The following is a 12,642-nucleotide window of genomic DNA, read 5'->3' on the forward strand; positions in this document are numbered from 1 at the left end:
GTGGGGGAAACCGGAGCACCCGGAGGAAACCCACGCGGACACGGGGAGAACATGCAAACTCCGCACAGAAAGGCCCTCGCTGGCCACAGGGCTCGAACCCGGACCTTCTTGCTGTGAGGCGACAGTGCTAACCACTACACCACCATGCCACCCTGTAGCTTATTATTATTATTATTATTATTATTATACTGGTTTACCTCTGTCCGTCCGTCGCTATGTCCGTCCGTCTAAAACACCCTTTTTCTCAGCAACCACAAATCATAGCCACTTGGTACCAAACTTCAGCTTGGGGTTCTATACCGTGTATATCATGTTCAGGTCTGTCCCACATCGACTTCCAGTTTACCGACTGAAATGTATTTACGAAACATATAGCGTGGATTTACAAATTTTTCATAACACTTTTCTCAACATCTACAAATCACACCTGCTTGATATTTGGTACTGAACTTCAGCTTGGGGTTCTGCACCATGTATAGCGTTTTCAGGTCTGTCACACATCAACTTCCTGTTTACTGACTGAAGTGTATTTACGAAACATAGAGCGTGGATTTACACATTTTTTTTGTAACACTTGTCTCAGCAACTACAAATCACAACTGCTTGATATTTGGCACTGAGCTTCAGCTTTGGGTTCTATACTGCGTGTACCGTTTTCAGGTCTGTCCCACAACATCTTCCTGTTTACCGACTGACTGTATTAACGAAACACATAGGGTGGATTTTGACGCTATTTCAAGAAGCAAAATGCTATTTCAAAATGACAGTTTACCAGGATGCTATTTGAAATCCCTGGGGAGAACACTGCTCTTTACTTACTTGTTTCAGGGTTAATTATTTGTTGAAGTCAATATTCATAATAAGTGTCCTATTCCTTCGATTGCTTGCGTTCTGATATAAGTGAGAGCGTGGGGATACGTAAGTGAGCAGTAGCTCACAGCTGATCTTTCTGAGAAACCAGGTCTAAAGGAATTAGACATTTCGGCATTGTAGCTGCAGAAGAGTGATGAGATGTATTTTGGGGAATTCGGACTGCTGGGCTGAACAATTTTTATGCTTGTATTTCAGAGGAGAAGACATTTGAACAGTACCTTGATGAATACTACAAACTAGACTATGAGGACATCGTAGATGACCTGCCCTGCAGATTCCGCTACCGACAGGTCGTCCCTAATGACTTCGGCCTGACGACTGAAGAGGTGACGAATCTTTTATAAACTTGACACATACATACAGCACATACACTACCGTTCAAAAGTTTGGGGTCACTTTGAAATGTCCTTATTTTTGAAAGAAAAGCACTGTTCTTTTCAATGAAGATCACTTTAAACTAATCAGAAATCCACTCTATACATTGCTAATGTGGTAAATGACTATTCTAGCTGCAAATGTCTGGTTTTTGGTGCAATATCTCCATAGGTGTATAGAGGCCCATTTCCAGCAACTCTCACTCCAGTGTTCTAATGGTACAATGTGTTTGCTCATTGCCTCAGAAGGCTAATGGATGATTAGAAAACCCTTGTACAATCATGTTAGCACAGCTGAAAACAGTTGAGCTCTTTAGAGAAGCTATAAAACTGACCTTCCTTTGAGCAGATTGAGTTTCTGGAGCATCACATTTGTGGGGTCGATTAAATGCTCAAAATGGCCAGAAAGATGTCTTGACTATATTTTTATTCATTTTACAACTTATGGTGGTAAATAAAAGTGTGACTTTTCATGGAAAACACAAAATTGTCTGGGTGACCCCAAACTTTTGAACGGTAGTGTAATCATTGAATATGTGAGCACAGCTATAGACTTTACTCGATAAAGCCCATTGCGCTGATGAGCTGTGATTGTGTTCTGACCTGGTATTGCTGTTCCTCCGGGAACAACTCTGACCAGGGCCTGAGGACTTTAATCTTCTCTCTGAGCAAGACAAATTTAAAAAAACTGCAGCTGATCTCATTATTTATTAAGGTTTGCTAACCTTTTTTTTTTTTCCTTTTCTGTAGATCCTGGGAGCAGATGAAAAAGAATTGAATCACTGGTGCTCGCTGAAGAAGACCTGCATGTACAGGTAAAGGTTTTGCAGCAATGCACAGTTTGAGTGTCGAGGAAACGTTTTGAAAGCAAAGGCCACGTTCTTGAACATTTTCTCTGGACTTTTGTCATAGATCTGAAAGGCAAGAGCTCTGTGAAGTGAAGAATTATCAAATCAAAGCTCGGAACATCAATAAGAAGAAACGAGTGTTGGCTTCTCTGTATGCTGAGTGAGTATTCAAGCTGATGGAGATTTCTATGACGGTGAAACAAATTTAAAACCAAAGAAGCACTGGAATGTCACAAGACAGTGTCAATTCAAGTTAACAAAAACATATCTTGATAAACATGCCATTTAGGTTAAGACTATACAGCTTAGTGCTGCACATGGATGGTTAAATGTGATGATGGTGATTTTGCTCGATATTGAAATCATGGTTATCTATGATTTGATGATGATTCAGGAACAAAATGTTTACTGCAGTTTAATATTTTAGATTAAAGTGCATACCCTGGACTAGAGCCCTGCACTCCCGCGGGAGTCCCGTGGGACCCGACGCAAAGCAGTGCGGCGCAGGACAAATTTTGAAAGCTCATTGCGGGCGGGAGGGGGAGTGTACAATGCGGGAGCAGGCGGGAGAGGTGATAAGGTGCAGTCCCGCTAACTAAAAACGTGTTTAAAATAAAATTTATAAATTATTAATTTATGTCTATCATATATAATTTGTGCTGGATATTTTATTTGGCATTAATAAAAACATTTTAAGATGCCTAAATTTGCGGATGTGGTCTAATCTCGCGTACGTTTCCGACTCCTTTCCACTCTTCCATGTTTGAGATCTCCGATCATGGCAGAAGAGCAGAGCTCCTCTAGTGAAGCTCACAGTGCTTCAGAAGTAAGTGCTGCTTTAAAAAGAAAGTAGGGGGCGGGGCACCATCACGCTGTGTCTTTAAATTATATTAATTTCTTATAGGCCACTGTAGATTTTGGTAGGTGTGTTGGGTATCTCTGTAAAGCCTCAGCTGCGCATGCCGCCTGGCAACACGCACCCTCGCTACGTGTGCTAGGTGAAGGATTGGTCAGTGGAGAGCTCAGCTAAGCTCAGCATGTTTAATTCCCCAAGCCAATGACAAGAACTTCCGTGAGAAATAACGCGAACGTCTGCATCATGCGGGATTTGCGGGCGGGAGCGGGACAAAATATGGCAGGCGCGGGTGGGAACGGGACTGAAAATCATAATTCTTTGCGGGAGTGGGACTGCACAATGCGGGAGCGGGCAGGAGCGGGACTGAAAATTCTGTCCCGCGCAGACCGCCATCCTGGACCAATTTTTTTTTTTATGCCTCCGCCACCTTAAGGTGCAGGAGGCATTATGTTTTCGGGTTGTCCGTCTGTGTGTGCGTGTCCGTGCGTCCGTCCGTCCCGAAACCTTGTGAACACGATATCTCAAAGGCTAATGAAAGGAATTTCACCAAACTTTCACCATTTGTGCACTTTGGGACAAACATGAACTGATTAGATTTTGAGATCAAAAGGTCACAGGTCAAGGTCACTGTGAGGTCAAATGTCTGTTCGAAAACCTTGTGAACACAATATCTCCAAGGCAAATGAAAGGAATTTCACCAAACTTTCACCATTTGTGCATTTGGGGACAAACATTAACTGATTAGATTTCGAGGTTAAAAGGTCACAGGTCAAGATTACTGTGAGGTCGAATGTCCATCCCCAAATCACAACTTAATAAGGCGTGTCGTCTACCAGGCAGAGGCATCCCCATCGACGCCGTTGGCGTCGAGTTCTGTCTAGTTTAATATGAAAGTATGTCCCTTTACACACTCCTGCAGAAGGGTAATTTTGCACAAGGCCATCTGTCTACAGCAGAAAAAAATAAAATAACAAAACGTGTCTGGAAAAATCCCAAGGGAGTCTGGAGCCAGATTCGTGACGTTATCTGCGGAAGCGCCAGCAGGCTGCGAGAGCTTTGCACGGTTTCTGTGCACAGCCTGTGTAGACCAAGCGCTCCCATTTCTCTCTTTGTCCGGTCTTTTGGGAAACGATGAGTACTAATCCCATCAAGATTGGTGTTGCTACACCCTCCTACGATACATCTGTTAACCATTTTAATAATTACGTGATAACGTTGAAGAAATTTGCAGAAAACCACCAGGTCGTTTTCTCATAAACAAACCAGCGCTGACGTAGGATTCAGAGGGAGGCGTCCCGCACACGACGTCACGAAAATCAGTGTTTGCCGGGGAATCCAAATGCCGAGTTTTTTCCGAGGCGGACCAATTCGCCTCAAATGGTTTGATTTCAACTGAATTTTTCTGGTATTGCGCAAGGTAAAAAAAAAAAATTGCACAAAATGCAAAATGTGACAGATATTTGACCAAAGTTTAATATAAAATAGGAGAATTACATTGATCTTGGGGCGGCACGGTGGTGTAGTGGTTAGCGCTGTCACCTCACAGCAAGAAGGTCCTGGGTTCGAGCCCCGGGGCCGGCAAGGGCCTTTCTGTGCGGAGTTTGCATGTTCTCCCCGTGTCCGTGTGGGTTTTCTCCGGGTGCTCCGGTTTCCCCCACAGTCCAAAGACATGCAGGTTAGGTTAACTGGTGACTCTAAATTGACCGTAGGTGTGAATGGTTGTCTGTGTCTATGTGTCAGCCCTGTGATGACCTGGCGACTTGTCCAGGGTGTACCCCGCCTTTCGCCCATAGTCAGCTGGGTTAGGCTCCAGCTTGCCTGCGACCCTGTAGAAGGATAAAGCGGCTAGAGATAATGAGATGAGATGAGACATTGATCTTGCTCCTGAATTTACCTGTGATATGCACTTTAAATATTAAACTCAAAATTAGACTGCTCTTTCATTACATTAATATTAAACATTTGCCATCAGGCTGACACTTAAAGCTATACGGCCTTTCGATTTCATAAAATCGTTGAAATTTAGTTCCCTCTGAATTTTGGTTATTGATATGTTTATTTCTGTAATAGCTCAAAAAAATAATCAGGCCATTCTGTGGCTGGGAAGGTATTTAATTTGAGGGGATTCCCGAGCAAATAATGTGCATGAAATCGTTCGCTTCAGGCAGAGGAAGTCCGTGTGCGCAAACGCAGATTAACCTTCATCATCTTTTGGGTTTTACGGCAGCTGGTATCCACAGTGATGCATTACTGCCATCTACAGGTTTACCTTGACCGTGCACTGAATGTTACATCATTCTGTTGCTAAACGAACAGCTGATCACACCGAGGTGCTCGCTGACCGCCGAGATTTATTAGTTTGGTCCTGCGTTTCCTTTTCTTCACGCTTTCTGTGACCTGTAGTCGGTCTTTCGTGTTTCATTCGCGTCCTCCGTTTTTCTCTTCAGTTTCAAATTTGTATCCCACAATGCCTTGTGCGAACGGGGAAAGCCCACCACGTGATGCATGATGTAGTATCTTGAATTGGGTCATGGTGAAGCAAGAAAAAATGACAGCGTTTAGGGCCACATGGCCCTAAATTCATGAATTGTTCTATTTTAAAAAATACTAATAAAATTGGAAGTCTGTGATTCGAACTCAGTAGCTTTCGGTCCACTAAACAAAAATAATTGGGTGTCAGGGAAAATTCTTTTTATGACCAAAACTTGAAAAATCTGAAGGGCAGTCTCGCTTTAAATTATATCCACTCACCATTCACTTTATTAGGAACACCTGTACATTCATGCAGTTATCTAATCAGCCAATCATGTGGCAGCAACATAATGCATAAAATCATGCAGTTACAGGTCAAAAGCTTAAATTAACGTTCATATTAAATATCCGAAAGATGAAAGTCGTATCTCTGTGACTTTAACCATGGCGTGGGTGTTGGCACCAGATGGACTGGTTTGAGTATTTCAGAAACTGATGATATTCTGGGGTATATTTTTACACAGAATGGTGTGAAAAACACTGAGCGAGTGACAGCTCTGTGGTTGGAAACCCCTTTGTTGACGAGAGGTCAGAGGAAGATGGCCAAATTGGTTTGAGCTGCCAGGAAGGATATAATAACTCAAATAATCACTCTTTACACCCGTGATGAGCAGAAAAGCATCTCAGCATGCACAAAGACCAACGTCAGTGGGCTACAACAGTAGAAGAGCATATCAGGTTCCGCTCCTGTCAGCCAAGAACAGGAGTCTGAGGCTATCATAGGCACAGACTCCCCCAAACCAAGCAGCTGAATATTAGAAAGGGAGGGGGGGGAATCACCTGGTCCATATCCAGTCTTCGACTGTTTTAACATTTTATTTACTATACAGTTCTAAAAACTATAAACTTTCTCTTTTGCATATATCTCAACCATAAGTAAAATTATAGCAGTTTGAGGGGCAAGTGCACACTGACCTTTTCAAACGGAACAACCAATAAAAAGTGTTCAGTTTTTCCACTGAATGAAAAACATGGCCAGGACACAGAGCATCTCGCACGTAACGAGCTAATAATAAATTGTAACTAAAACGAAAGCTGTTAGAGCTACCTTTTGCCGCTTTTCCACTACCAGCGCGGCTGAGTTGGGCTGAGTCGAGCTGAGTGGGGCTGTTGGAGTTGCATTTCGACTACAACCGCGCTGAACCGTGCTGGCTGGAAGTGGGTGGACACATTGGGTGGAGTTAGCGAAAGTGGGTGGACGTCACGTGATGTCGTTAGGTGGCGCAAACAGTGACATCAGTGATCTTTTAAGCGGTAGTCTCACGACCCGGATAGTAAACAATAAACATGGAGTCGTTAGTGTTGCTGGTCTTGGTGCTGTGGCTTGTTGTCACCGACAACGCCAACAGATACTGGCAAGAGCGTATAGATGAGGCGAGGCGCATAAGGCTTCAGAAATTCTCGTAATTCGTAATTCTTCTTCTTCCGGGTTTACGGTGTTTACAGATCCCAGCGTGCTCGCGGGGCGTGTGTGGGCGTGTGAGGACACTCCTCCTCACCAATCAGTGCACAGGGGAGTGTCTCCTCACGCCCCTCGCCCCACTCGGCTCGGTTTGGCTCGCTTCAGCCCCACTCCAAAACCGTGCGAGTTTTGGGTGCTAAGCAGGGCTGAAGCGAGCTGAGTCGTGCTGCTCTAAGGTAGTCGAACCGCGAGCCGTGTCGGGCTGAAGTGAGCTGAAGCGAGCTGAAAAAGGGTAGTGGAAAAGGGCCATTTTATTACTCTTTGAATAATCATACATAATTCTGTCTTGTACAACGCAGGAATGATGAGCAGCTTGGGGAGTCGACCGCTAAGGTAAAAGTGGGTAAGAAGAGGAGGGATCGCATAAAGAAGACCGAGCTGGAGAAAGAGAAGATCTCTGAGAAGGAGGAGGAGGAAGAGAAAGTAGAGTGTGATCAGGACACCTCAGCGTTCAACTCAGCAGAGAATCTAGCAGCTCAGGCTCTCCGAGACACGGCTGTGGAGGAAGAGGATGATGCAGAGTTCTTGATGCCTAAGAAAAAGATGAAAGTGGAAAAGACCTCAGAAGCCTCAAGGACCGAGAAGCTTAAATGGCCAAAGAATAACCGCCGGCGAGGTGGACGAGTGCTTTCTGGGGCTTTGAAGGTGAAGCTGGGAGGCCGGGAGTTCAGCAGACAGAGACTGAGAGCCTACGGCCTGAATCCTAAGAGGCTGCATTTCAGGGAATTCTACAGGCAGAAAAGAAAAGAGAGAGAACAGAAAGAAAAGAAGGAAAAGCTGAAAAACAAAGGGAAAGAGTGATGAAGTCCAAATGTATTTTAGACTGTAACAAGTGAACAATTTAGTGTCTTGGATACCATCAGGCAGAGCACTTACTTAACAAGTTGAGCAAGGAAGGATCACTGAATATCAATGTCCGGGATTTTTACAAGAACCAAGACTGTAAAGTTCAGATAGTGTCCATTAGCTCTATTCCCCTCGATTTAATATATTAAAATAACGTCTTTTTTATATATGAAACAACTTGTTTCTGTTTGATCCCATGTAAATGATGAATGGAATAAAGGAGTGTGAAAGTGAATGTGGGTCAGAGGATGTGAGAGAGGGTGTGTGTGTGTGTGTGTGTGAAAATGGTTGCATAATGTTCACAAACGCACACATCACATGCTTTCATACTACATGGTATAAATGTTAATTAACTGCTGGTATTGTTTTGACATTACTGGGGTTGTGGTAGGTGTTAATGGATTTGATTTTAATTTCATAATTTTCTCGTGTTTCAACACTTGATCCTGAACTATCATTACTGATAAAAGAAAATTTGCAATTTATTGCAATAAAATGTAAAACAATGAACCATTTTGTTGTACAGTATAGGAGCTGCTCTGATATACAGTAAAAGTTACTGTATAATGTGAAATAACGAAAGGAACAGCTCTCTAAACAATGCTTGACCACAATGCTGCAGATATTTTTTTTTTTCCATTTTTTTCCGAAGTCGGATCGTGGTGGCAGCAGGGTATTCCAGGCGTCCCTCTCCCCAGTAACGCTTTCCAGTTCCTCCTGGGGGATCCCAAGGCGCTTCCAGGCCAGATGAGATATATAATCTCTCCAGCATGTTCTGGGTCTACGCAAAGATCTCTTCCCAGTTGGACGTGCCTGGAAAACCTCCAAAGAAAAGCACCCAAGAGAACCACCTCAGCTGACTCCTTTTGACATGAAGGAGCAGCAGCTCTATGTTCATCTACTGTCACCTCGGACCCTGGGTTGAACATCAGTGGAAGGAGCTGCACCCATCTCTCCCAGACATCCCTGATGGGAGCAAGCTTGTCAGATTTTGCTCTAGTATCTCTATTGTCAAATCTGAACACACTTGATATCATTTGAAAGGTCTGAAGTGGGCGGCACGGTGGTGTAGTGGTTAGCGCTGTCGCCTCACAGCAAGAAGGTCCTGGGTTCGAGCCCCGGGGCTGGCGAGGGCCTTTCTGTGTAGAGTTTGCATGTTCTCCCCGTGTCCGTGTGGGTTTCCTCCGGGTGCTCCGGTTTCCCCCACAGTCCAAAGACATGCAGGTTAGGTTAACTGGTGACTCTAAATTGAGCGTAGGTGTGAATGTGAGTGTGAATGGTTGTCTGTGTCTGTGTCAGCCCTGTGATGACCTGGCGACTTGTCCAGGGTGTACCCCGCCTTTCGCCCGTAGTCAGCTGGGATAGGCTCCAGCTTGCCTGCGACCCTGTAGAAGGATAAAGCGGCTAGAGATAATGAGATGAGATGAGGTCTGAAGTGACATTGTTGCCCGGAAAATATTTCTGCCTGACGTTGCATCCCAGAGACTATCAGTGGTCTGTACACTCCAGCAAGAAGAACACCAATATAAGCATTGAAGTGTTCCTCATCAATGTCATTCCACATGTTGCCATAGACTTTTTTCCTTCAAGGTTTGTCATAGCAATGATTTTTTTTTTGGTGACAATGACATAAACAGATCAAAACATGTCTGTCACTTATTCTCGTCACAGCAAACCTTGTGATCCCGGGGTCGTTTTGATGACATTTGCCGCAGCTGCCCTGCCATGTAAACCAGGAGGTACTGAGCTCCAAGAGATGTTACCATTTTTGGATTTGTATGTTTCAGCAGGAGCGTGAGCAGCTTTAGCACCTGTGACCTCCTCATCAGATGTGTCTGTGTCCTGTGGTTGATATTCTATATGATCCTCCTCCTCAGAAACCTGCTCATCCATTATCACTACACTGCTCTGTGTCCTCTGCTTCATCTTCAGCAAAGATCTTATCCAGAGCTTGGCTTATTGCAAATCATCATCTCATTTTTGCATGCTGGAAATTTGTATTCTGCAAGTCAACTACTCTTCTTCTTCTTGGTGGTGGGCAAACAACATAATTGTGCATTACTGCCACTAACTGGTAAGGAGTGTAAAGGCCCGGTCCCACTGGCCGATGGACACAAAACGTATGCAAAAAGGACACAGCGGACGAGCAAAATTTCGGGGGTGGCTCTATCCGTTTTCATCCGCTCCAGAAATGGACAAAATTGGCGAAAATTTGCGAAAACAGAACGGAAAAGAACGGACGTGGGTAGTATATAGCGGGGATGTTAAACGCATGTTCATAGGAAGCCTAGCGGATGGAAGTGGATGACAGCTCCGAAGGGGTTACCGGTGATAACTGAGAAGCGGACGCATAGCGGATGAAGGGGATGCATCACGTACGCCTAACGGAAACAAAGGGGATGTTGCGCGGATGTATATCGGATGCAGACCGTTCACTGCGCATGCGGGGGGTATGAATTGCGTCTGCTCCGCGGATATAAAGGGATGCAGCACGCACGCTGTCAGCATAAAGCGGAAAGACGTGCTGGCGGCTACATCGATACATCTCTACTGAGATCCAGATGATTTTCTCCCCCTTTTTATACAAAATATCGATTGTCCGCTAGGTGTCCTTCTACATACTCTAGTCTAGACATACTCCAGACATCCTAAATATACGAGATACATTCCAGATATAAACGCTTTGTCCGTTTTGAATACTTTATATACGAGATGCATACGCTTACATCCTTTCTATTTCCGTGCTACTAACGATGAATAGACGTTTCATGTACCTTATCTTTCCTCCCTCTTTCCGTTTTCAGCTGCAGCGGATGTGAGTTGCGAGGATGCCCAGAGGATGCAGAGAGGATACAGCAGACGTTTAACGGATGATAACGGACATAGAACGTTTGTTGCTCGTATATGTCGCGGATTTACATCGTACACGGCGGAAAGTTCATCCGTTCTAAAAGTTTCGTGCAGCTCAAAATTTTTTGCTTGGATGAAATCACAGTGGATGGATGCTCGATGGATAGAGCGTATGAAGCACGTATGCAATGAGTACACAACGGATGCATAGCGTTTTCCAACGGATGGCAAAGATTTTTTTATGTTTTACATCCTCTTTGCATCCGTAAGTGCAGTGGGACCGGGCCTTAACCCCACTCCTTACAGTATTGAGGTATTTCACTCACGTGACCAAGTCATGTGATGCTGCCATTTTGGACGGCACGGCTCGAATCAGTTTGAATGCGAGGAAGGCGACAAACGAAAAACATAAAAGAAAAAGGAGCGAGATGCAGAAAACACCTTCACTCTCCAGTGATGTAGGGCATTTACAGGGCGAGCAGAGGGAGAGGTATTTGCAAAAATTGAGGTTAGCAGGCTTAGAGAACGACGTTTACCTGCTTCCACCAGGATTGTTCACTGACGTACGGAAGTACACGAAGCCCTCGTCTTTACCTGACTTCGGCCCACATGATCTGTATACCTATGCCGTTAAAAACCCATCGCCATACACAGGTATTGATCTGAAAGCGTATAAGAGTTTGGATGCCTACAAATATTTTGTGTCAGGCTGGGTAACATGCCTACATCAGCGGGTCGCCATCTGATTACAGCTAAGGTTTGTTCACATTTTCATTTACTTTCGGTCCTCAGGATAAACAAAATGTTATTAAATGTCATTGAAATAACTTCTTAGTCTGTTGAGACATGGCCCGTTATAAATTTGCTGTTACCAGGCAATGACCAAGAACTGTATTATTAGGGTCGGTGTCTGTGTTGTAGCAGTGTACTAGCAGCTAGCTGTTAGCACTAGCTAATGTCAACAACATCGTAGCTGGTATGTTACTGTAGCAATATTTACGTTCAGTCATTTGGATGACTGTTAAAACCTTTCAGTCTCAAGTTTTTCCTTTACTGGATTTACTAGTTTACTGAGCTAGCGCGCTCGGCCAAACCGGGAGCCATCGCGCGCTCTCCGGCCGAGCCGGGAGCCATCGCGCGCTCTCCGGCCGGGCCGGGAGCCATCGCGCGCTCTCCGGCCGGGCCGGGAGCCATCGCGCGCTCTCCGGCCGAGCCGGGAGCCATCGCGCGCTCTCCGGCCGAGCCGGGAGCCATCGCGCGCTCTCCGGCCGAGCCGGGAGCCATCGCGCGCTCTCCGGCCAGACCGGGAGCCATCGCGCGCTCTCCGGCCAGACCGGGAGCCATCGCGCGCTCTCCGGCCGAGCCGGGAGCCATCGCGCGCTCGCCGGCCGAGCCAGGAGCCATCGTGCGCTAGCTCAGTAAACTAGTAAATCCAGTAAAGGAAAAACTTGAGACTGAAAGGTTTTAACAGTCATCCAAATGACTGAATGTAAATATTGCTACAGTAACATACTAGCTACTGTTGTTGACATTAGCTAGCTTGCCATCCAAAATGGTGGACACCGGGGCGTCACGTGACCCTGTGACGTCAGGTGAAATACCTCAATAAGGACAGTGTGTTTATGATTTCAGTTTTGGCACTAATTATTGTTTTAAAATCTTGTATTATAACTGGGTCGAAACCGACCCTAACAACACAAAGGTCGTAATTTTCACCAGAGCATTTTACAATTTAGTGAAATTGCACTCTTAGAAATGGCTGTAATTTTTACAGTGCAGTACAGCTAAACCCTGCAGGATTATAGAGTATTGATATAGTACAGCACTGTACTGGAGTTAATGTAGAAATGTTGCAAGGCGGGAATGTTATACAGTAATGTACTTGACTTTTGTTGCTTACTGTAGCTTATTCAGCAACTCTGCTGTATTGTACTGTCATTTCGTCACTAGAGGTCACTGTTGGCCCATTCAACTCTGACTGATATGTTGTCTGGACGTCAC

The 12,642-nt window shown here is 44.9% G+C and overlaps 1 protein-coding gene and 1 non-coding gene across 2 annotated transcripts in view; both read left to right on the forward strand.

Moving 5' to 3' along the window:
• kri1 (KRI1 homolog) overlaps positions 1-8,026 on the forward strand; it is a 47,175-nt gene extending 39,149 nt beyond the window's left edge. The window contains exons 16-19 of the mRNA XM_060901665.1: positions 1,069-1,199; positions 1,998-2,062; positions 2,160-2,255; positions 7,245-8,026. Coding sequence (XP_060757648.1) covers positions 1,069-1,199; positions 1,998-2,062; positions 2,160-2,255; positions 7,245-7,746 — 794 coding nt within the window. The 3' untranslated portion in view covers positions 7,747-8,026. The remainder of the gene's footprint in view (positions 1-1,068; positions 1,200-1,997; positions 2,063-2,159; positions 2,256-7,244) is intronic.
• Positions 1,820-1,919, forward strand: LOC132869483 (Z30 small nucleolar RNA). Its single transcript, XR_009650948.1, has one exon. It is a non-coding gene; the product is annotated as a Z30 small nucleolar RNA (small nucleolar RNA).
• Positions 8,027-12,642: the final 4,616 nt, after the last annotated feature.

Source organism: Neoarius graeffei, chromosome 20 (assembly GCF_027579695.1).
Source record: "Neoarius graeffei isolate fNeoGra1 chromosome 20, fNeoGra1.pri, whole genome shotgun sequence".
In the NCBI taxonomy this organism is placed as follows: Eukaryota; Metazoa; Chordata; class Actinopteri; order Siluriformes; family Ariidae; genus Neoarius; species Neoarius graeffei.